Below are 25,885 nucleotides of genomic sequence, written 5' to 3'. Positions count from 1 at the left end.
CTCCTTGTTCATTAAAATCACAACTGCACGTGTACCAACGAATCTCTTAATGCTGTATTAGAACCCTTTCCTAACCAAGATGACGTTACACACAATGGAATCAGTGGTGACCGGTAACCACAAATGACAAATTATCCCTCAACGGCTCCTTTGTGGACCCATGTTTACTAATGCATTTCGATGTTGCAAACATTTCTTAGCAGACAAAGTAGAGGTACCCACACTACGAAAAACGTACAATTAAGCAAAAACCTCAATTGTGCCAAAATTTGAAAAACTAAAGGGCCCGCAATGTCTTGGATAGATCTATCAAAGTAAGAAAACAAATTTCGAAAATCGCTTTAGGCCCTAATGTAGTCCCGAAAAAACAGCCTAAAATCGCTTGTACCTTTACTCGTTTTCTTTTCTATTCAAATCCTAGCCATATTAACTTACTTACATAATTATTTCTGTAATGCGTTCCTTAGTTCAATACCCTCATGCGTTTTACGAGTTTTTCAAAAATATCCACACCGAATGTAGTTATACGGGCTTAAATTAAACTCCGCATTGCCCCACTTTAGCGCTCGTAGTGGTGCTTAAGGAAACAATGTATTGACTCACATTAGCGCTTGTAGTGGTACTTAAGTGAAGCAATGAATTAACTCACATTACCGCTCATAGTGGTGCGAAAGTGAAGCAATGAATTAACTCACATTAACGCTCATAGTGGTGTGTAAGTGAAACAATGCATTGACTCACATTAGCGCCCCTAGTGGTGCTCAAGTGAAACAATGCATTTACTCACATTAGCGCTCGTAGTGGTGCTCAAGTGACACAATGCATTGACTCACATTAGCACTCGTAGTGGTGCTCGAGTGAAACAATGTATTGACTCACATTAGCGCATGTAGTGGTGCGTAAGTGAAGCAATGCATTAACTCACATTACCGCTCATAGTGGTGCGTAAGTGAAGCAATGAATTAACTCACATTAGCGCTCATAGTGGTGTGTAAGTGAAGCAATGCATTAACTCACATTACCGCTCATAGTGGTGCGTAAGTGAAGCAATGAATTAACTCACATTAGCGCTCATAGTGGTGCGTAAGTGAAGCAATGCATTAACTCACATTACCGCTCATAGTGGTGCGTAAGTGAAGCAATGAATTAACTCACATTACCGCTCATAGTGGTGCGTAAGTGAAGCAATGCATTAACTCACATTAGCGCTCATAGTGGTGTGTAAGTGAAGCAATGCATTAACTCACATTACCGCTCATAGTGGTGCGTAAGTGAAGCAATGAATTAACTCACATTAGCGCCCATAGTGGTGCGTAAGTGAAGCAATGAATTAACTCACATTAGCGCCCCTAGTGGTGCTCAAGTGAAACAATGCATTGACTCACATTAGCACTTGTAGTGGTGCTTAAGTGAAACGATGTATTGACTCACATTAGCGCTCCTAGTGGTGCTCAAGTGAAACAATGCATTGACCCACATTAGCACTTGTAGTGGTGCTGAAGTGAAGCAATGCATTCACTCATATTAGCGTTCGTAGTGGTGCTTAAGTGAAACAGTGCATTGACTCACATTAGCGCTACTAGTGGTGCTTAAGTGAAACAATGCATTGACTCACATTAGCGTTCGCAGTGGTGCTTAAGTGAAACAATGCATTGACTTACATTAGCGCTCGTAGTGGTGCTTAAGTGAAATAATGCATAGATTCACATCAGCACATGTAGAGGTGCTTAAGTGGAGCAATGCATTGACTCACGTGAGCGTTCGTAGTGGTGCTTAAGTGAAACAAAGCATTGACTCACATTAGCTCTCGTAGTGGTGCTTAAGTGAAACAATGCATTGTCTCACATTAGCACTCGTAGTGGTGCTTAAGTGAAACAATGCATTGTCTCACATTAACGTTCGTAGTGGTGCTAAAGTGGAACAAAGCATGTTATCACATTAGCGTTCGTAGTGGTGCCCAAGTGAAACAATGCATTGACTCACATTAGCGTTCGTAGTGGTGCTTAAATGAAACAATGCATTGACTCACATTAGCGCTCGTAGTGGTGCTTAAGTGAAAGAATGCATTGACTCACACTAGCTTTCGTAGTGGTGCTTAAGAGAAGCAATGGATTGACTCACATTAGCGTTGGTAGTGGTGCTTAAGTGAAGCAATGCATTGTCTCACATTAGCGCTCGTAGTGGTGCTTAAGTGAAACAATGCATTGACTCACACTACCGCTCTTAGTGGCGCTTACGTGAAACAATGCATTGAACACATTAGCGTATGTAGTGGTGCTTAAGTGAAACAATGCATTGACTCACATTAGCGCACGTAGTGGTGCTTAAGTGAAACAATGCATTGACTCACATTAGCGTTCGTAGTGGTGCTTAAGTGAAACAATGCATTGACTCACATTAGCGCTCGTAGTGCTGCTTAAGGGAAACAATGCATTGATTCACATTAGCGCATGTAGTGGTGCGTAAGTGAAACAATGCTTGACTCAAATTAGCATTCGTAGCGGTGCTTAAGTGAAACAATGCATTGACTCACACTATCTTTCGTAGTGGTGCTTAAGAGAAGCAATGGATTGACTCACATTAGCGTTCGTAGTGGTGCTTAAGTGAAGCAATGCATTGTCTCACATTAGCGCTCGTAGTGGTGCTTAAGTGAAACAATGCATTGACTCACACTACCGCTCGTAGTGGTGCTTAAGTGAAACAATGCATTGAACACATTAGCGTATGTATTGGTGCTTAAGTGAAACAATGCATTGAACACATTAGCGTATGTAGTGGTGCTTAAGTGAAACAATGCATTGACTCACATTAGCGCACGTAGTGGTGCTTAAGTGAAACAATGCATTGACTCACATTAGCGTTCGTAGTGGTGCTTAAGTGAAACAATGCATTGACTCACATTAGCGCTCGTAGTGGTGCTTAAGTGAAACAATGCATTGATTCACATTAGCGCATGTAGTGGTGCTTAAGTGAAACAATGCATTGATTCACATTAGCGCATGTAGTGGTGTTCAAGTGAAACAATGCATTGATTCACATTAGCGCATGTAGTGGTGCTTAAGTGAAACAATGCATTGATTCACATTAGCGCATGTAGTGGTGCGTAAGTGAAGCAATGCATTGACTCACATTAGCGCTACTAGTGGTGCTCAAGTGAAACAATGTATTGACTCACATTAGCACTTGTAGTGGTGCTTATGTGAAACAATGCATTGACTAACATTAGCGCTCGTAGTGGTGCTTAAGTGAAACAATGCATTGACTCATATTAGCGTTCGTAGTGATGCTTAAGTGAAGCAATGGAGTGGCTCACATTAGCGTTCCTAGTGGTGCTTAAGTGAAACAATGCATTGACTCACATTAGCGTTCGCAGTGGTGCTTAAGTGAAACAATGCATTGACTCACATTAGCGTTCGCAGTGGTGCTTAAGTGAAGCAATGGATTGACTCACATTAACGTTCGTAGTTTTGCTTAAGTGAAACAATGCATTGACTCACATTAGCGTTCGTAGTGGTGTTCACGTGAAACAATGCATTGACTCACATTAGCGTTCGTAGTGGTGCGTAAGTGAAACAATGCATTGACTCACACTAGCGCTCGTAGTGGTGCTTAAGTGAAACAATGCGCTGATTCACACAAGCGCATGTAGTGGTGCTTAAGTGAAACAATGCATTGATTCACATTAGCGCATGTAGTGGAACAATGCATTGACTCACATTAGCGTTCGTAGTGGTGCTTAAGTGAAGCAATGCATTGACTCACGTTAGCGCTCGTAGTGGTAGAAAAAGGCAAACTGCTGATTTAACCACGGCCGACTGGATCCCTTGCTGCGCTCAAGGAGCTAGCTAGAGCGACGCATTAAAGTCGACCGTGTTCTAGTCGACCGGTTTACGATGATCAAGGAAATGATTGTAATTTTTAAGAATAAATAAAGAATATATTCTCGTATTTTATTTACCTAAAATTCATAGCTCATATTGCAAGTATCGTTCAACAATGAGTTGTTTGCTTGAAGGGCTAGAACTGCGGATTTTTGCTTCTAGTACTGTGTACTTACAGCTGTTTCAATTTGCGCTATAAATCATGATGCAGCCAGGATAAGAAGCTGAGGCGGTTAGCACCCTTCGCCCGCTCCGGTGGTACCGTACATAAAAAGGGTGATGATGATACCATTTCTTCTGCAGCGGGTGGTGTTGGTGCATTCTGCAGCTCAATAGTGCAGATTACCACATGGTCACCAGGGTATTTATTTTATTTATTTATTTGTTGACTTTGGCAATGGCGAAGTTAGGGCTCGTGGCCCTCTCTTACACTTAACCACATAATTAATCTACAGATAATACATATATAAAAGAAATGTACTATTCTATCATAAAGTCAAAGAAAATATAAAATTTACAGATTTGAACAACATATAATGAAGAAAGAAAGCAGAGTTCAACAAATAAGATAGAATAAATTTCGGAGCGTATAGATAATGAGAAGGAGACAAAGTCATAATGAAAAAGTAAGATACTAACTGGAAAAAATAAGCAATGCGTAAAGAGAACACAATGAGTAATAAAGTAAATGGGCATATAAGTATGGCCATAAAAGTGATCTATGTACATGGGTAAGTAGCTAAATATTATGTAGGCCCTACATTACACAATAACAATAATAATAATAATAATAATAATAATAATAATAATAATAATAATCACAATCACACAACCTATCATACGTCATCATACACACGAAACAGTCAGCGGTATTCAACAGGTAATCTCTACATGCAATCTTAAATTTCGATATTGAGTTTGAGTTCCTGACAGCAGCTGGGAGTGAATTCCAAAGTCGTGACCCAGCCACAACGAAGGATCTGTTATATATTGAAGAGTGGTTGACGGGAATAGCGAGGGAAGTGCCAGATCTAGTGTTACAATTATGGAATGAGGATAATAAATGGAATTTTCAAGAGATGTGTTTGGGTAGATTTCCCTTCTGAGTTCGATATATCAACGTAAGTACGTGGAATTTCCGTCGCCTCTCAGGTTTCAGCCAGGAAAGAAATGTGTAGCTAGGGGTTATGTGAGCATCGTAACTCAAATCAAAGACCAGAGTTCAATGCTCGTTGAAGTTTCATAGTTTGTTCACGGGTTGCATCAATGAGGACAATGTCGCAGTAGTCAAGTATTGGTAGTATCAAAGTTTGGAGTAGTTTTATTTTTACGTCTTGTGGCAAAATGTCCTTATGTCGTTTCAGAGGGTGTAGCGTCGCGTACATCTTTCTACATGTATTTCTTACGTGTGCAGACCAGTCAAGAGTTTGAGTCAGGGTCATACCTAGGTTCTTCACTACCTTACTGAACGGGTTTACGGTGCCATTTAATGTCACCGGAGGATTGGCATAATGTTTATACATGATGTTTAATAATTTCTGAGAACCGATAATAATTGTTTGAGTTTTTGGGGGGTTGAGGAGGAGAGAGTTTTCACTGGCGTACACACTGAGTTGTTGAAGGTCGGAGTTAATATCTCTTATTGCATTCGATATATCATTTATATTTACGTGGCAGTAAATTTGGTGGTCGTCGGCAAACAGGTGATATCTATTATACTTTATTTTATAGGAGATATCATTTATATAGAGGACAAACAAAAGGGGACCAAGAACAGAATCTTGGGGGTTCCTGCCTTCCGGAGTCGCCACTGAGAAGCAGTATCTTGTACTGTAACACGTTGCATACGATCTGTAAGATATGCGGTGAAAAATGTTAAAGCAACATTACCGAAAAACGATTTGAGCTTCATCAGCAATGTCTGGATGTTTATCGTGTCAAAAGCACTGCTGAAGTCAAAGAGTGTGAGTATTGTCACTTGTCTTTCGTCCATTGCCTGTCTGATGTCCTCAGTTACCCTTCTGGAAGCCAGTGACCCTTCTGGAAGCCAGATTGCTGGGGGTCAAAAAGAGAGTGAGCCTGAAGGTATTCCAATATTTGCTCATGTACCAACCGATCTAACGCTTTGGAGAGAGCAGGGAGAATCGAAATGGTACAGTAATCGGATAGGAGTTTCGAACCTGGGTTTTTAGGAAGTGGAATTACATTGGCGTACTTCCAAATTGTCGGTAATGTTCCATTTTTGAGACAGTAATTAAAAATATGGGTGAGAATGGGTAGAACAGCGCCAATAATATTATGTATGAAAGTAATAGGAATTTCATCGAAACCGCTTGCTTTGGATTTAATAGATACAAGACTTTCTTAACTTCATTAGTGCTGACGATACGAAAGGCAAAGCAGGGGCGAATTTGTGGGACAGGTGCTCGGACGTTATTTACGTGTGGTATGTTAAGCGGATTAGACTGAGCTCTCTCTTCCGTGAAATACTCATTTAAATCGTCGAGTGGAATGTCAGGTACCTGAAGCTGTTCATGTGCCCATGGCTCGGAAATGCCTCCAGGCACTAGCCGTATTTAGGTTACTTACTGATTCGCGAACACATTTAAATTTAAGATTACGGATGATTTGTTTAGTTTTATTCCTAATTATTCTATACTGTTCATAGTCATTTGGGTCCTGAGTACGTTTGTAATGTTGGTAAAGAGCATCACGTTGAGACATCATATTTTTAACTACAGGGATTAGCCATGGATTAGGTTTGCGGGATATTCTGATCTGTCTTTTCGGTGCATGTTTGTTGTATAGATTGTGTCTTAACGAATTAAATGTATTTATATTTTCATCAATGTCTGTCAGATTTAAAATGCTATTCCATGGAAGATTGTAGGCATCGTGTCTTAATTCATAGATGTCGATATCTTTCATATTCCTGCACGTTATATACCTAGGTTTATATTTTGGAACGCGAAGTGAGTATGCAAGAAATATAAGATCGTGGATGGACACGGCTGGTACTGAAATTTGTCCGTGGATTACCACTTTCTGAGGGTTGTTTGTTACTTTTAGATCTATTAAGGTGTGAGAAATGTTGTTGGCAGTACGTACGTGGTTTGTAGGGTCAGAGGGAAGGATAGTCAAGTCACATGAGGAAAACAAGTCTTCTAGTTTCTTAGTATCGTATTTCTTCTTAAGTAGATTTGTATTGAAGTCGCCTAATATAATGATATGTTGATAGGCTGGTAGCAAGTTAAGTAGGTGCGTTTCAAACTCGGTCAAGTAAGATACTTTAGGTGGTCGGTAAACCACTCCAATAAGTATTTTCTCTCCACTAGCAACTACTTCAACGAACATAAACTCCATCCTCGGCAATTCACCGGTCGATGAGGTACAAATGACACGGCTCTTCAGGTCATTTCTACAGTAGAGAACAATACCTCCACCCCTCTTATTTGTACGATCATGGCGGTAGAGATTATAGCCGTCAAGACGAACCATGTTGTTTGGAATTGATGGTGATAACCAGCTTTCACTAATACCTGAAGAAATGGACTGTTGACTGGTTAAGGCACCACACACACACACACACACACACACGCACACGCACACGCACACACACACACACACACACACTCAATCACACACGTAAATCTAATAATAATCATGATAATAATAATAATAATAATAATAATAATCATAACATCAACATTTACTGGGCACATCACAATTGTCATATCACTCCGATAATCCACCCAACCGCCTCAGGGCGGCTATGTGATTTATTGCGAATGGTTTCTTTGGTGGAACGCTTACATCCTTCGAGTATTGGTAACTGTGGCCGTAGAAACGAAAGGTTTTGTAGTTCCTCGCTTGTCCGATTTCCATGGAGCGCAAGACAACATCAACAATTCAGTGACAACGCGAATATTTCTACTGTTTTTGTATCTTTGGTGGCCATGGGCGAAGTAGGCGTGGTTCGGCGAGCTGGAAGAGGCCATCACGTCATCACGCCGCCAAGGTCTCTGTGTGAGTGTATGTGGAGCCAGTGCGTAGATGAGCTAACGCAGTGCACAGCTGATATCGTGCAGAAGTTACACCAGGGCTGGATTCAAACCTCAGGTAAGAACATCACATGGAGTAGCTAATATTCCTGACCGTGTTGTACTTCCAATTTTACCGAGCTCGATATCTGCAGTCGCTTAAGTGCGGCCAGTATCCAGTATTCGGGAGATAGTAGGTTCGAACCCCACTGTCGGCAGCCCTGAAAATGGTTTTCCGTGGTTTCCCATTTTCGCATCAGGCAAATGCTGAGGCTGTACCTTAATTAAGGCCACAGCCGCTTCCTTCCCACTCCCAGCCCTTTCCTGTCCCATCGTTGCCGTAAGACCTATCTGTGTCGGGGCGACGCAAAGCAAGTAGCCACTTCCAATTTATTACGTTGTCTTCAGCACTTAATATAACACAACCCTAAGAGAACACATAGACACCACTGGGAACAGAATTTACAGCCATAGGACTTCGCGTCCAATCCTCTACCACTGACTTCCGGTGGCTCTGCTCTTGGCTGGAATCTGGGCTCCATAGTTCGTTTCCTGCCGACGTCCGGTTCGCTATTAACGTACAATGCAATTTTTCGGAGAATCTGCTGTCGTAATAATAATAATAATAATAATAATAATAATAATAATAATAATAATAATAATAATAATAATTGTCCGTCTCTGTGGTGCTGTTGTTAGTGTGATTAGCTGCCATCCCCGGAGGCCAGGGTTCGATTCCTGGCTCTGCCACGAAAGTTGAAAAGTTGTACCAGGTCTGGAACGGGGTCCACTCAGCCTCAAGAGGTCAACTGAGTAGAGGAAGGTTCGATTCCTATGTCAGCCCTCCTCAAAGTGGTTTTCTGTGGTTTCGCACTTCTCCTCGAAACAAATGCAAGGATGGTAGGTAACTTAAGGCCACCGCCGCTTCCTTCCCTCTTCCTTGTCTATCACTTTCAATCTTCCCATCCCTCCACAAGGACCCTGTTCAGCATATCAGGTGAGAGGAGGTAATGCTCTTCCTTCCCAGTTGTATCCCCGACCCAAAGTCTCACGCTCCAGGACAATACCCTTGAGGCGGTAGGGGTGGGATCCCTCGCTGTGTGCGAGGGAAAACCAACCCTGGAGGGTAAATGGTTTAAGAAATAATAATAATAATAATAATAATAATAATAATAATAATAATAATAATAATAATAATAATAATAATACTGTAATAATGATACCGGGCTGAGTGACTCCGAAGTTTGAGGAGCTGGCCTTCCGATCCCAGCTTGGAAGTTTCGGTCCTGGCTCACTCTGGTGATATTTGAAGGTACTCAAATACGTCAGCCTCCTGTAGGTAAGTACTGGCACGTAAAATAACTCTTGCGGGACTAAATTTTGGCACTATGGCGTCGCCGAAAACCGAAAATGTAGTTAGTGGGACGTAAAGGCGATAAAATTATTATTATGAATTAATAATAATAATAATAATAATAATAATAATAATAATAATAATAATAATAATAATAATAATAATAATAATAATAATAAACTTCGCATTTCTACATTTACTCTCCTCCACGTAAAAAGCATGGAATACTGGATATGTTTTCCTGCCTCTACACTAGCTCTCTATCTGTACTTCGTCTTCATTAGTAAGAGAGCAGAAAAGGTATCCTCACACAGGTATGATGTCATGAAAGGCATTAATAAAGCTACAACCTGTTTTCCGGTCACTGACCGGGGCAGGGTTGTAAAGAAATGAATCATATATGGACTATTAGTACGATGGGGTCGCCACTCCCAAAGTGATTTATTAATGACTGATAGATGCTATGAAATGAGAATGTATTTGTGACTTTCCTAAATTGCTGACTGATTTTACAAACATGTAAAACTGCATTTAACTTGAAAAATATGAAAATTAATATTCATTAAATAAAATACACACTCGTCGGACCTTGTACTCACACTTACTTGTTACCTGCTTACTTACACATACGTTATTTGAAGGACGCCAGCTGCCACTCAGTGCAGCAATAATACAATGAGACTCTTGACTATCTCTAGGGTGTGGGGTAATAAGCTTACTTTTGACAACATACCATATAAGTTCTGGGAAAGGAGATTGGCGTTCGGTTTCCCCATTAATTTTGAGGTTAACATATTTTACTGTCAATGAAATAAAACTATGAATTCGTTTGATAGAACAAAATATATTCTTTAAATAATATATAAAAAAATAGTGAGTCTTGTTGCGATAAAACAGATGAGAATATGAAATTATGACATTGCAACTGAAATAAACTAGGCATGAATTTGAATTCGTCTTGACCGGACAGTTAACAATTTATACGAAATATTTCCCTCACTGATTCACTTGACTGTACCTTCAACACTTTGAGTGTAATTACGACGTATTCCTTTGATCTGGTGTTTACTGTAGATGTGTCACGCCTAACTTGGTGATACATCCTTGTGACTGCTTCTTCTCCATATCATCTGACTTCTTTGTAAGTCAATATAGTATTACCTCATGGCAGGTCCAGGGTTGCCCTCTCTGACTCCATGGTAAGCTCTTGCGTCCGTGTCTTCAACTAAGTGACCAACTAACTTTGGCCTCACTCTCTCAATGACCAATGATTAATGGCTCACTGAGTCTTCTCCATCTCTCGTTCACATTCGTTGACTGACCGACTGAGGCCTCTTCATCTAGTAGACTTCTTCACTGTACTGCTTCCGTTTAAATAATGACTGTTCACTTATCCATTTTGGCTTCTTCACTGTACTGCTTCCGTTTAAATAATGACTGACGCCACAATATGCATCAACCTTTTATAGACGTTGGTTGACACAGCTACGTAATCTCCAGAAATAACAATGACATACTCCCACAACGCCTCAAACTGTTGCATGTAATGGTGAAATCCCCTGGAGCGGCCGACTCTCTGAGCGAAATGCTAAAAGCTCACGATGACGTAGCCATGACGTAGCAATGACTTGGCAGAATCGCCAGTAGTGCAAAATATAACAACGTCATATCCAACATCTGATACATCGAAACTCTCACTGTACAGGTATTTAATGTTAATCTACATATACGTATATATGCATACACTCAATTATAAATAATAATTATAACAAAATAATAGTAATCTCATAGATAAAATAATAATAATACGGACATAATAATAATAATAATAATAATAATAATAATAATAATAATAATAATAATAATACATTTATTGAACATAACAGGCGACTTCGCCCCTATACATGTTCACATGCAAAGTAAAATAAAGAATAATAATAATAATAATAATAATAATAATAATAATAATAATAAGGATAATAATAATAAGAATAATATCTAGCAGTCATTAGCTGTAGCAGTCCCTCACTCAATGTTCAAACACATTCATCCAGTGTCCTTATTGTGCTCTGTACTGCGTCACATTATTGTTCCTGACCTACACCTAATCAATAATTCAAACAACAACACTCAGCATTTCAGCACTTGCATTCCAGCTAACTTTAAAACAAACAGACCCTGCAATCCTGTATCATTACCCAACTCCACATAACTAAGTACTCTATCCCTATATTCCTTAATCCATTAGAATATTATCATACTATCCCCTTCCCTTATATACATAACTATTCCACCCCCCTATTCCCCTGCCTACCCTCTAACTCACTCTCCTTCATTTTACTCTCGCATGCCTTTTTTGTCGCACATAAATACCTGTTCAATTCACCCCCTTTATCCCATTGTTTAATAATCCATCTCAGGATTGCGTTCTCATCCCCTCTCTCCAATATTTCCCGATGCTCGGCACTCAATAATCCATGTCTTAACCTCCTCGTTACCTCACAGTCTCTTAGCAAGTGAAAATCATCATTCACATCTCCGCAAAGTACACATCTTGTCTTATCCCTCCCCTGTATCCACCCTGTATTCCTTTGCAAACCTAAAAGCCACCACATCATCCCATACCGTTTTGACCTATCGACGTATCTAATATTCAACCCTGCTATCTCCTCTATTTTCGTCAAAACCGTCAGCGAATTTCTTAGTCTGCTTTCCCCCAATAATTTCTGCCTATGGATATCTCTAATTCTCCTTTCCAGTATATTCATCCCTCTCACTTCTGTCTTCGACCAAACCTCCCCCCACAGGTGTCCTAATCCTATCCTCTCCAAATATCCCTTTATTTTTTCTAACCATCCACCCTTATACATGCTCTTAAATTGCTGTGCATACGTTGCCTGTAATACTCTCCCACATTCCTGTCTTTTAAAATTCATCCAGTATCTAACTATTCTTTTCACACCCTCTGATTCCAAATCCTCCCCACACATTAATTCCGCCCCTACATTTGCTGTACACCTCGGTAAGCCCATTACTAACTTAGCAAAACTACTAACAATCCTTCTTAGTTCCTCTCTTTTCTCATCCAGCCCCCAAACTTTTGAGCCGTATAATACCCTCCCAACGATTACCGTCCTGAACACAAGTCTCAGTGTTTTATAACTGATCCCCGGGTACTTGACTAGCAAATTTCTGACTGAGGCTAAGGCTGCCAATCCTCTATATTTCACCCTTTTGATCTGGTCACTCCAAGTTCCTTTACCATTAAAAATAACTCCTAGATATTCCAACTTCCTTACCTGTTCCAATCTTTCTCCCTGAATTACCCAATTACCTTCTATCTTTCTTCTTTTGTCCACCTGTACTACTAATATTTTAGACTTATTTCCATTAATTCTCAATCCCCATTTCCTCGCAAATAGCGTCACTGACTTTAAGGCCCTATTCATCGCCCCTGAGGTTGGCGTCATCAATAACACATCATCCGCAAATATGAGTCCTGGTACTTCAAAACCATTAATTACTGGTACAGCCCAATTTTCTGCCCCAAACCCCTCTAAAATATCGTTGATAAATAAAATAAACAGTATTGGCGATAACTTGCATCCTTGTTTTAAACCCACCCTGGACTCTAATGGTCCACTCAGTCTCCCTTCTCCCAATTTTACACAAAACCTGACAACCCTATATAATAATAATAATAATAATAATAATAATAATAATAATAATAATAATAATAATAATAATAATAATAATAATAATAATATAATAATAATAATAATAATAATAATATCTTGTAACGGGATTTGAACCGTTACAATATGGACTATTAGTACGATGGGGTCGCCACTCCCAAAATGATTTATTAATGACTGATAGATGCTATGAAATGAGAATGAAGAGTGTTGCTGGAATGAAAGATGACAGGGAAAACCGGAGTACCCGTAGAAAAACCTGTCTCGTCTCCGCTTTGTTCATCACAAATCTCAGATGGAGTGACTGGGATTTGAACCACGGTATCCAGCGGTGAGAGGCCGACGCTCCTGCCGTGTGAGCCACGGGGGCTCTTCATGAAAGGCATTAGCGCAGTATTTCCTTTCTGGAAATTGTAGGGTATAGGGAATATCACGGACTCAAAAGTCGATAAGAAACGTGCTTTTGCGATATTGTACATTCATGGAACTTCCTGGAGCTAAACACTCCATCTGATTCTCCACCCTTATCATATTTCAGGTTATGTTTTCACTGTCACCCTGTCAAGATACTTTGCCTACAGTCGAACCTGGATATCTCGAATCTCTATCACTCGAATTTTCAGTATTTCGAAGTAAAATTTCCCGGCCGTTTGTCCCATTCTTCATATGTGTTTATTTCTCTATTACTCGAAATTCGGTTATACGAATTTCTCGATTTCTCAAAGCAAACACCTCCTTCCTTGAAGCAAAAAATGCTCTGTAACTCTAATTTTGTGCAACATTGACTGTGCAATACAGCATTTGTGGTTTATGAGGAACAGTTAACAAATAAAGAAAGGGTTACAGTGATGCTAGGGGCTAATATGACGGGACCCGAAAAACTAAAACTTCGAATGATCGGTAATTCGGCGAAGCCTCGCTGGTTCTCGGGTGTGAATTAATTACCGGTCACGTACGAAAGCAACCCCCGAAGTCACGAATGACGAGCTCCATTTACGAATCTCGGCTGCGTGGTATTGACGAGAAGTTTCAACGTGAAGGGAGGAAAGGTTGACAGTAACAAACAGAAAAGACTAACGGATTTTTTCCAAAGGTGTTTTCGGAATTATGTTTCTTGTTTCACTATTGCATGTACTGTATCATGTCGTTTAAAAGGTTACTGTAATAAGTGTTATATTTAAAGTGATGCCGTAAACTAGAGTTTGTTTGTATATTTTAAGTACTGTTAAAAATAATGTATTCAGTAAAAGCCAGTAAATACATACGATTCAATTATGTGCTATACATGCTCAAAAACGGTATTCTCTATATCTTGAAATTTCGATAACTCGAAATAAAAGCTCCCGAGGTGATTCGAGATATCAAAGTTCAACTGTAGTTGATTTTTCTCCAGTTCCAAAGAAGGGATTTCTCATACATGACATTTCCTCAACCCGTGGCGGAAAATATGGTCTGAGTGTGGGTACTTGCAATTCCAAGTGTCTCACAATTACATCACTTACACTGGCTTGTAGCCTATTTCTTTTGAGCACCGAGTAGAAATGCCATGTATCTTCGCTAACACGCAAACCACTGTATGTGAATGCTGACCTTGGCAAGTGGACATGGGTTTCCTTATTAAATCAAACTGATGAATCTCCAGTATTTCACACCTTTTCCCTAATATGTGTGTGTGTGTGTGCAAAACTCTTGTCCGGTTTCTCTACCGGAGCTGGGTATGAAGCGAGATGAATCTTACCAGATAGCTTCTAAGACCAGATGCCCTTCGTGACGTCAGCCTCATCAGAAGAGTTAATGAGATGAAATGCATGACGTGATATATCGTAGTAGGAAGGCAGAGACTGACAACCAGCGCCAGTTCATAACGTACTCCTGTCGAATAGCTGAATGCTTAATGCGTCCAACCGACGAACGAAGCTCTGTCAATATACTCACATGCACTCTCCTCACTGCGGAGAAGTCAGCAATTGAATCCAGGCTTTTGGTACTCAAACTAGTGATTAGAAATTTTATAGCACGACCTCCCCTACCCTCTGATGGTGAAAATATTTGCGACCAACGGGACTCGAACCGGCTAACTATGGTGTCAGACTTCGTAGAATTGACGCCTTAATGATTATGGACACACGGCCAGTGTCCTGGAGCATCGGATTCAGGGTCGGGGATACAACTTGGGAGGGGACGAGTACCCCTCCCCACCCGGCTATGTTGAACAGGGGCCTTGTGGGGGGTGGGCATATCGGAAGGGGTAGACAAGGAGAAGGGAAGGAAGCGACCGTGGCCTTGAGTTAGACCACCTAGTTTTTTGCCTGCAGAAAAAGTCAGAAAAGACAGAAAACCACCTCGAGGATGGCTGAGGTGGAAATCGAACCCTCCTCTACACGTTTGACCTTCCGAGACTGATTTGGCCCCGTTCCAGTTCCCGTATCAATTTTAAAGTATATCGGTGGAGCCGGAAATCGAACCCGGACCTGCGGAGGTGACAGCTAATCATAGTAACTACTACTTTACAAAGACGGAAAAGAAATTATATTACTTGTCGTAATAACAATATTTAGCCCGAAGCCACAGATGTAACACTGTTCAACTTCTTCCTGGAATTGATCTCATTTAATGGGGCTGGGTATTTTATGTGGATTTATTCCACTTTTACAAAACAGATGCCCTCCCTGATGCCAACCCTATGTTGAGGATATACTCGCTCGGTGGACGTTGGTGGCGTGGTCTTTGACAACGAAGAGACGTTTATTAAGACGAACGCTAAAACCAATTCCCCAGACATTAACAAAACACTATTAAAATCGCAGAGTCGAACCCTAAACCATCTGAAATGAAAGCTATTATATTTACCATTTAGCTAAGGAACCAGAAGACATTGTTTAACATCCAGGACTTACAAAGAATTATGGCGTATGAAATGGGTAAAAAAACCCAAAAAAAACAGACTTGTCGGAAATTTTCAATTAATTTATCTAACAATTTTATGTCGTTCGTCACTTGAGGCGCTCAGTACCAAAAGCCGCCAAATAAATTTACTTAAATTTTTGGCAAACTCCAGAATAAATCATTGTTTGGGGTAACTTAGATTTAACGTTAAAATTTGAAGTTAGCCATTTGGCGTAGATTTTTATAATAGAAGCCTTTTGGAAATGGTTTTTGAAATATTTAAGAAGCAAAGTTAAGGAAATTTGGTTTTGGCAGTGTTTGAAACTGAAATTGAAACTTAGCGGGTTCTGAAACAAAGGGATGGAAGATATGAAAATACAGGTAATGCTGAAAGACGTGCTGTTACCTGTGCAATACAGTAATCGCTTATTAATGGTTCCAAGTACTTTAAATTAATTCAGGTATCTGAAAACAGAGTTATGTTACCACCTTATAAACACAGTTCAAGGAGGATTATGATAATAAAAATAATGTTATTTGTTTTACGTCCCACTAACTACATTTACGGTCTTCGGAGAAGCCGGGGTGCCGGAATTTAGTCCTGCAGGAGTTCTTTTACGTGCCAGCAAATCTACCGACACGAGGCTGTCGTATTTGAGCACCTTCAAATACCACCGGACTGAGCCAGGATCGAACCTGCCAAGTTGGAGTTAGAAGGCCAGCGCCTTAACCGTCTGAGCCACTCAGCCCGGCAAGATGATTATGAAAAAGGATTTTATACACTTCTTGAATGTACGGTACATACTGTATGTGTCTATTTCTTCCTCATTTCCTTCTTCATTTTCTTCAGTCTGAAATCCTAGACCTAAAGCAGAAAAACACTGAAGCGGCTCATTATTCCTCTATTCTTCTTCAAAATGTCTTGATTGTAATTTTGACACCTCATTCAAACAGAATAAAAAGCTTCGACAGTGTGACATGCGGAGTAAGCAGTGAACAAGCGCACAGTGCATGCTGGGAAGTCACGGGAAGAGCTAATTGGCTGACAATAATGTGGGAGGACTTCGACACTACAATGTCATTACAGGTCTTGTATTTGGCGGACATTGAAACTCAGCCTCATATTAAACTATGTATCTCTTTGGGACACTCGGGTTTTGATCTAAGATCATGGCTGCTGGGGGTGAAAACTGTCAGTAGCTATGTTTAACGCCATTTTGTCAAAAATGGATTTGGTGGCTTTTGTTACTAGGTGCCTCATTTGATTTTCAGCGAGTGATAACTAAGTTGTAACTTGTGGTGTGATGTTCTGCAGAAATAGCTATTATTTATTTTATCGCCTCGCTTCTGGTGGTCTCTATTATCTGCATTATGCTTATCGCATCTCGCACGCTAGATAACGCTGGTGTATTGAAACGTACATCATTCAACCCTGGAGAGGGCGCATCGCAGTCTGTTCCGTAGCAGGCCGCTAGCTTCCATCTCCTCAGCACCTTACTGTACATTAGACTCGTCCACTACCAGTGTGTGTAAACAATTCACCTCTCACGCTAATCAGTTTCAGCCTGTGCGCATTTTTGACGGACCCGGTCTAAAGTTCCTGGCGCGCCCTATGACGTATGCGTATTTATGATTTGATGTTTATTTAATTTTTTCGGTTAATATAGTAAGAATGTATCAGTTTTGCTTTATTTCAGTGTAAAATTGTGCCTTCTTATGTACTGAAGTCCAACTCATCATGGATAGGTATAGGGAAAGAGAAATCGGAAGACTTTTATAAAGTGTTGAGAAGGAACTGGAAAGAGAAGAGGAGAGAAGTGAAAATCTGTTGAGAAGGAACTGGAAAGAGAAGAGGAGAGAAGTGAAAATCCAGGAACGGTTAGGCGCCAATTGTGCATTATTTACAAACATTCGAAAGGTACGTTTGATATTCAAAGGTGTAATTATTTGAAAGAAGTAAGTCAGCAGCTATGCGTGAGATATTTCCAAGAACGCAATACTATACAAACTCTCCCTATACGGGGCTAAAAAGGAACATTCGCTAAATGTTAGGATTGTCTAAGGAAGAGCGGACCTCTGCAGCTCTACAAGACTACAAGGACCTTGAAGATCCGCCTACTGCAAATGAATAAAGGCCAGAAAAACCTAGACCAGATGCCGTGTATGCCAGCGACATGTACAGTATATGCAAAGAGCACATGGAAGTGACATGTGTTCGGTGCGGTATGGAAAGTCCGGAACCTAGTGATGACGCAAAATGAACGTCAGTTGTTTAACATCCAATTTTCGTATTGTTAAAATATCTTTGAACATTATTTACAAGTTGGTTTAAAATTATTTAATAGTTTTTTAGCATTAAATAGAGTTTTTGTTTAATTTGCGCTATTTTTCCCTGACCCGGTCTAAAATACGGTGCGCGCCTCCTCACGGGGTTATTTATACGTGCCCTATCCAGGGTTAAGACCCGTAACTACCAGTCCTCATTAGCAAACAAGAGCGTGATAAACATCAGTTTACAAACATACCGTACAGTTACTCGCTCAACAATACAATGAAATGTTTAGAACATAGTTAATTATTATAGAAACTTAAAAGTTACTCGCGATTAAAATAATTTACGCTCCAATATTAAAAGTTTACAAGCAAGTGAGCCGCTTTAAGATATCATTATTTTTACCACTACTGATACCTCTTCTTCTTCTAATCATTATGGAACCAGAAGAGTACCAAGTGAATTGTTGGTGCTGTTTCATGATCCAGGAAAGCTACCATCTGTTCTGCAACCTCATAAATGAAATCATTACTATTTCACAACAATGTAACAATTTCATCATGAACGTCAGTTGTTTAACATCCAATTTTCGTATTGTTAAAATATCTTTGAACACTATTTACAAGTTGGTTCAAAATTATTTACTAGTTTTCTAGCATTAAATAGAGTTTTTGTTTAATTTGCGCGATTTTTCCCTGACCCGGTCTAAAATACGTACCCTATCCAGCGTAAACTACAGTTTATTAGACCCAAGGCATTGAAACGGATAGATCTATTAACAGAATACGATAGGCCTGACACCTGTAACAGACTGTAATATTTTTCTTTACACACATGCATACGAAAATAAACATACCGAGCATTCTTCTGATGGACTTCTTATTCTTATGTGACTGGGAGTCGTGACCATTGTTAAGGGAAATAATGGACAGGAAGAGCATTTGGAGATAAGAGGTTTTGCTCGCGCAGAGATGGGTTATTCGCTAAATATGCAAAGTGAACACAATTAGAGCTCCTCTAGATAAATTCTGGGGCTCTGTTTACATTTCTATACAAAATATTACACTCGGTTAGAGAATGAGTTGGTGGTGAAATGATATTGACTGTCTGATAGGTAAAAGTATAAATACTGCTTGGGAATTAAAAAGCTTCTTCTTCTCTAATATAATCTACTGTTATATAAACGCTCCTTATCTAACATTTCCCAAGCTATGCTCCCGTAGATTATAAGGTGCTGTGGGGACTCTGATAGTATTTAGCAACCCTTAACTAGAGCTCTATGCAGACATACAAAATAATATCCACATCCGCAAATGGTTATCCGCGGATAAATAAAATATTTAACTACAGTTTATTACACCCAAGGCATTGAAACGGATAGATCTATTAACATAATACGATAGGCCTGACACCTGGCACCACAATCCCTACACTCACAGGTTTATGCGGTATTTTCTCTTGCGACAGCTACTGACGTTCCTTCCTCCCATTAATTGCGGGCGGAAGCCAGTAATGTTTTGGTCAGATTTACGGCTTCATGGTTTCAAGGCTCTTTATGTATCACTATTCTCCCCTATCAATGTCAAGGCTCGCCTAACCACAAGCAAAAACAAGAGTATACCTGAGTGAAAATCAATAAACTTAATTATTTAGACATTATCAGCAAAATAGTCCGCACTCCCATACAGTTTGTATCCGCCAAGACACTAATTTCGCGGATATCCGTGGAGGGCTCTACTACCATTAAACATGTCTGATCCTGCCGGGTACCCGAAGTTCAGCAATATTGGCCGTGGTCAGGTGCAGTTGTCTCGGGGCGTGCGAATTGGGTGGTTAAAATGAACAAGCTCTACCCTGTCCTCCTGAAAGTAGTCGTCTGATCGTAAATAATTTCGTCCTTTAGTGCTGAGGATAACCAGTAAAATCGGTGAAATGTGATCCAACGAGGCACCCTATTCGTAATCATACTTCGCTTCTTGATTGCGACACGTAGTGTGCACAAGAGAGCATAGAGTAGATAAAAGAAATGCTGTATATAAGTTGATCCTCAATTGGTAAGTACGTTAATCGTTTGTCTACAGCGTGCGCCAGAACTATACCGACAATATATCGGGGCTGCTCTTCGTGTCGTGTTAAGAACGACAGTTCAATTGGAGAAAAGTTTTCTTTTCGAGAAAATGGGGTGGCGAAAAACATTTGTTGATTTTATAGTATAACTATTTATAATAGTTTATTTAAATCCGCCTTGATCAATACATTCATTAAATGAGAGAAACATTATTAATTAAATTAATTAATTAATTTCGCGGATATCCGTGGAGATTTCGGGAAATCTCAACCATTCCCTTCATCAGTGGTTAGATCAAAGAATAACACAATATGACACAATCTTTTGTTTTACAATTTGAAGGAGTATTGTGTCCCAATACATCATATCAAAGAGTAAAGAGAACTTATGAAATATTATAAAAATGATCAATACATACAATTTTGGTTGAACTGAATGAGAACATTACACAAATTTAGGATCTTCAAGTTTTTCTTCTTTTCTTCTTCTTTTTGTTCATTAAATGATTGTATGCTAGCCTAAACAGTGGGTTATCTTCTGTACTTTTCTCATTTAAACTTGATTCAGAACTACATTTTTGTGTAAGGTAAATTTCTAAATTTTCCAAAACATTCATCAGTTTTCCCTTTTTGGTCGAATGTAAAAATTTCATGTCATTGGAAATGTCTGTAAATTTATGATTCATTTCAACCATATGTTCTCCCATTGCCGAATATCTTTTATGTTTGACCGCATTAACGTGTTCTTTGTACCTTATAGCCAAACTTCTTCCGGACTGTCCTATGTATCGTTGTTTACATGTTTGGCATGTTAATTTGTAAATTCCTGATTTATTAAATATACGTAAGATAATTTTCAATTCTGATAAAATAGAGAATAAGTACCCCTTATTACTAGAGGCATATGGAATCATTTCTACTAAGTCTGCTTGCCAGAGATCATCTTTTCCTCATGTAATAACGCGTCTGTGACAGTAGGTGCGACGTGCTGGTTTATGTAACTCATGTGCGATGTTTACCTTTACAGGTGAGATCTTCTCTTGACGAGCCATTACAAAATAATACCGGCATAACGTAGTTCTCTTTCTATTTCTAGAATTTCTGATCCGTGACCAGTGTGACCAGCCTCTTGCGATGCTCTTAAAAGTTGTAATCGTTCAACGAGTAAGTTTGGGTCATTCCAGTATCTTACATCCACATACGGCAACAAAGGCTTGTAGATAACATCAAGACTACGTGCAGTCGGAAACAGCTTAGAAATAAACTCACGATACTTGTAAATCTTATTCGCATTTATAGCTTCATACATACATACATACATACATACATACATTATCATTATAGACTGTTATGCCTTTCAGCGTTCAGTCTGCAAGCCTCTGAGAATTTACTAAACGTCGCCACAATCCTCGATTTGCAACTAGTGTTGCGGCCTCATTTAGTTCTATACCTCTTATCTTTAAATCGTTAGAAACAGAGTCTAACCATCGTCGTCTTGGTCTCCCTCTACTTCTCTTACCCTCCATAACAGAGTCCATTATTCTCCTAGGTAACCTATCCTCCTCCATTCGCCTCACATGACCCCACCACCGAAGCCGGTTTATGCGTACAGCTTCATCCATCGAGTTCATTCCTAAATTAGCCTTTATCTCCTCATTCCGAATTCCCTCCTGCCATTGTTCCCACCTGTTTGTACCAGCAATCATTCTTGCTACTTTCATGTCTGTTACTTCTAACTTATGAATAAGATATCCTGAGTCCACCCAGCTTTCGCTCCCATAAAGCAAAGTTGGTCTGAAAACAGACCGATGTAAAGATAGTTTTGTCTGGGAGCTGACTTCCTTCTTACAGAATACTGCTGATCGCAACTGCGAGCTCACTGCATTAGCTTTACTACACCTTGATTCAATCTCACTTACTATATTACCATCCTGGGAAAACACACAACCTAAATACTTGAAATTATCGACCTGTTCTAGCTTTGTATCACCAACATGACATTCAATTCTGTTGGATTTCTTACCTACTGACATCAATTTAGTCTTCGAGAGGCTAATTTTCATACCATACTCATTGCACCTATTTTCAAGTTCCAAGATGTTAGACTGCAGGCTTTCGGCACAGTCTGCCATTAAGACCAAGTCGTCAGCATAGGCCAGGCTGCTTACTACATTTCCACCTAACTGAATCCCTCCCTGCCATTTTATACCTTTCAGCACATGATCCATGTAAACTACGAACAGCAAAGGTGAAAGATTACAGCCTTGTCTAACTCCTGTAAGTACCCTGAACCAAGAACTCATTCTACCATCAATTCTCACTGAAGCCCAATTGTCAACATAAATGCCTTTGATTGATTTTAATAATCTACCTTTAATTCCATAGTCCCCCAGTATAGCGAACATCTTTTCCCTCGGTACCCTGTCATATGCTTTCTCTAGATCTACGAAACATAAACACAACTGCCTATTCCTCTCGTAGCATTTTTCAATTACCTGGCGCATACTGAAAATCTGATCCTGACAGCCTCTCTATGGTCTGAAACCACACTGGTTTTCATCCAACTTCCTCTCAACGACTGATCGCACCCTCCCTTCCAAGATGCCTGTGAATACTTTGCCTGGTATACTAATCAATGAGATACCTCGATAGTTGTTGCAATCCTTCCTGTTCCCTTGCTTATAGATAGGTGCAATTACTGCTTTTGTCCAATCTGAAGGTACCTTACCAACACTCCACGCTAATTTGACTACTCTATGAAGCCATTTCATCCCTGCCTTCCCACTATACTTCACCATTTCAGGTCTAATTTCATCTATTCCTGCTGCCTTATGACAATGGAGTTTATTTACTATCCTTTCCACTTCCTCAAGCATAATTTCACCAACATCATTTTCCTCCACCCCATGAGCTTGACTGTTTGCAACACCACCATGATGATTTCCTTTTACATTGAGAAGATGTTCAAAATATTCCCTCCACCTCTCCAGCGATTCCCTGGGATCTGTTATGAGTTCACCTGAATTACTCAAAACACTGTTCATTTCCTTTTTCCCTCCCTTCCTAAGATTCTTTATTACTGTCCAGAAAGGTTTCCCTGCTGCTTGACCTAGCCTTTCCAGGTTATTACCAAAATCTTCCCATGACTTCTTTTTGGATTCAACAACTATTTGTTTCGCTCTGTTTCTTTCATCTACGTACAAATCCCTGTCTGCCTCGGCCCTTGTTTGGAGCCATTTCTGATAAGCCTTCTTTTTACGTTTACAGGCTGCTCTCACTTCATCATTCCACCAAGATGTTCGCCTTTTCCCATCTTTACACACAGTTGTTCCTAGGCATTCCCTTGCTGTTTCTACTACAGCATCCCTGTATGCCACCCATCCACTTTCTATATCCTGAACCTGCTTACTGTCTACTGTTCGAAACTTCTCACTAATCATATCCAAGTACTTCTGTCTAATTTCCTCATCCTGGAGATTTTCTACCCTTATTCGTTTGCAGACAGATTTCACTTTCTCTACCCTAGGCCTACAGATACTTAGTTCACTACAGATCAGATAATGGTCTGTATCATCGAAAAATCCCCGAAAAACTCGTACATTCCTAAAAGATTTCCTGAATTCAAAGTCTGTTAAGATATAGTCTATTATGGATCTGGTACCCCTAGCCTCCCATGTGTAGCGGTGAATAGCCTTATGCTTGAAGAATGTATTTGTAACAGCTAAACCCATACTAGCACAGAAGTCCAGCAAACGCTTCCCATTCCCATTAGCTTCCATATCTTCCCCACATTTACCAATCACCCTTTCGTATCCTTCAGTTCTATTCCCAACTCTCGCATTGAAATCGCCCATTAGCACTATTCTATCCTTGCTGTTGACCCTGACCACGATGTCACTCAATGCTTCATAAAACTTGTCAACTTCATCCTCATCTGCACCCTCACATGGTGAATACACGGACAATATTCTTGCCCTAATTCCTCCCACTGACAAATCTACCCACATCATTCGCTCACTTACGTGCCTAACAGAAACTATGTTGCGTGCAATGGTATTCCTGATAAAGAGCCCTACCCCAGACTCTGCCCTTCCCTTTCTAACACCCGTCAAGTACACTTTATAATCTCCTATCTCTTCCTCCTTATCTCCCCTTACCCGAATATCACTTACTCCTAGCACATCCAGATGCATCCTCTTTGCTGACTCAGCAAGTTCTGCCTTCTTTCTTCCATAAGCCCCATTAATATTGATAGCTCCCCATCGAATTCCATTTCGTTCGCCAAGTTGTTTCCAAGGAGTCCCTCGCCTGTCAAATGGGAGTGGGACTCCATTACTCCCATAGGTCCGAGGCTTGCTTAAAGTGTTCTGAGCTCGGTAAATTCATGAAGCAGGATGCTGCCCTACTTGCACATAGTCCAAGTGAGGATCTCTCCTCTAACGGGTTATGGACCACCGGTGAATTGTGTAGTCCTGGCCGCCTGAGCACAAGGAGGGCCACGACTCAGAATATGTCCGAGATGCCCACTCCCATTCCATAGCAACTGGTATCCCGACTCTCAGGACCACTTACTAGGCCACTCAGCCGTTGCCCATGGTTCACGAACTAGGACGTGACTACAGTAACCCACAAACATTTAATTACGTCGTGTTGCATCAGTAGCAAGAAGTATTGCTTTATATTTTTTAAGATCATCTTGTAAAGTTATATCCTTGTCAGGTATTCGTGAGAAAAGGAGTTCTAAGAGTCCTTTCGTAGGTTTATAGGTAACACCTTTTACAATGAGTTTGTTGTTATTAATCTTAACATTTGAATTTCCTATCCGGAAACAGTCATCTTCGTAGTGAATACCGTAGGTAGTGTCAGTTTGTCCTGTAAAACGTTTTTCTATATAAGGTGCAAAGAGAGATCCATAGGTATCTTGAATAAAAGTTCTAAACTGATTGCGACACTCTGGTGTAATCATAACCTCAGACAAAGATGGTAGATTTTGCGTCGAAGTAGTAGGTGTTTCAGCAATAACATCTGTAGTTAAAAACTCAACACGCTTAGATGGTGATGTATCATTAAGTTGTTGTTGTTGTTGTTGTTCTTCTTCTTCTTCCTTATCTTCCTCTTCTTGATCTACATCCTGCTTCTTCTCTTCCTTATCTTGTTTATGCTTTTCTTCTTCATGCTTCTCTTTATGGTATGATGTTTGCATAGAAGCAAAACTCGAAGTAGACTGCGGTAATGAAGTAGAATTAAAAATTTCTTTGAGTGGTGTACTTAGTTGTGTTTTTAAAAATAAATCCGTGTCTGCTTGAATACGTTTAAGCTCCTTAAATTTCCGTCGAATATTGTTTCGAGTTTGGATGATATGTTTTGTGATCGCCTTGCTAGATGTTAACATGATGATGGTTTTAATCAAGTAGTTACTGTAATTCTGTGTTAATGCATATAAAATGATCGAAACCCATGCGATATCGTCCATGCTGTACATCACTTTCTTTATCAATAACTAAAAAGCTGTAACGGTGTAATGACCAACATTTAGCACACATACGTTTAAAGTCATCGAATGTCATATCAGTGTTAACATGATCGTTATACACATGTCGCATGTTGCGCTCATCTTGCCGAAAAAGCACAATAACATTTGCGTTGTCGCGTATTAACTGCTTAGGCACACGAGAATAGGTTTGGCACAA

General features: G+C 39.9%; 1 protein-coding gene across 2 annotated transcripts in view; it reads left to right on the top strand.

The window, feature by feature from the left end:
- Positions 1-7,912: 7,912 nt before the first annotated feature.
- Positions 7,913-25,885, top strand: part of LOC136857416 (cytochrome P450 9e2) — a 110,128-nt gene continuing 92,155 nt past the window's right edge. Inside the window, exon 1 of one of the 2 annotated variants that reach the window (XM_068225177.1) lies at positions 7,913-8,000. In XM_068225177.1, the coding sequence (XP_068081278.1) occupies positions 7,916-8,000 (85 nt within the window). In that variant the 5' untranslated portion in view covers positions 7,913-7,915. The remainder of the gene's footprint in view (positions 8,001-25,885) is intronic. The other variant, XM_067136066.2, reaches the window with a different exon arrangement.

This window comes from Anabrus simplex, chromosome 1, assembly GCF_040414725.1.
Source record: "Anabrus simplex isolate iqAnaSimp1 chromosome 1, ASM4041472v1, whole genome shotgun sequence".
Taxonomy (NCBI): Eukaryota; Metazoa; Arthropoda; class Insecta; order Orthoptera; family Tettigoniidae; genus Anabrus; species Anabrus simplex.
The sequence above is the reverse complement of the archived record's forward strand: the minus strand, read 5'-3'. Positions and strand labels throughout refer to the sequence as shown.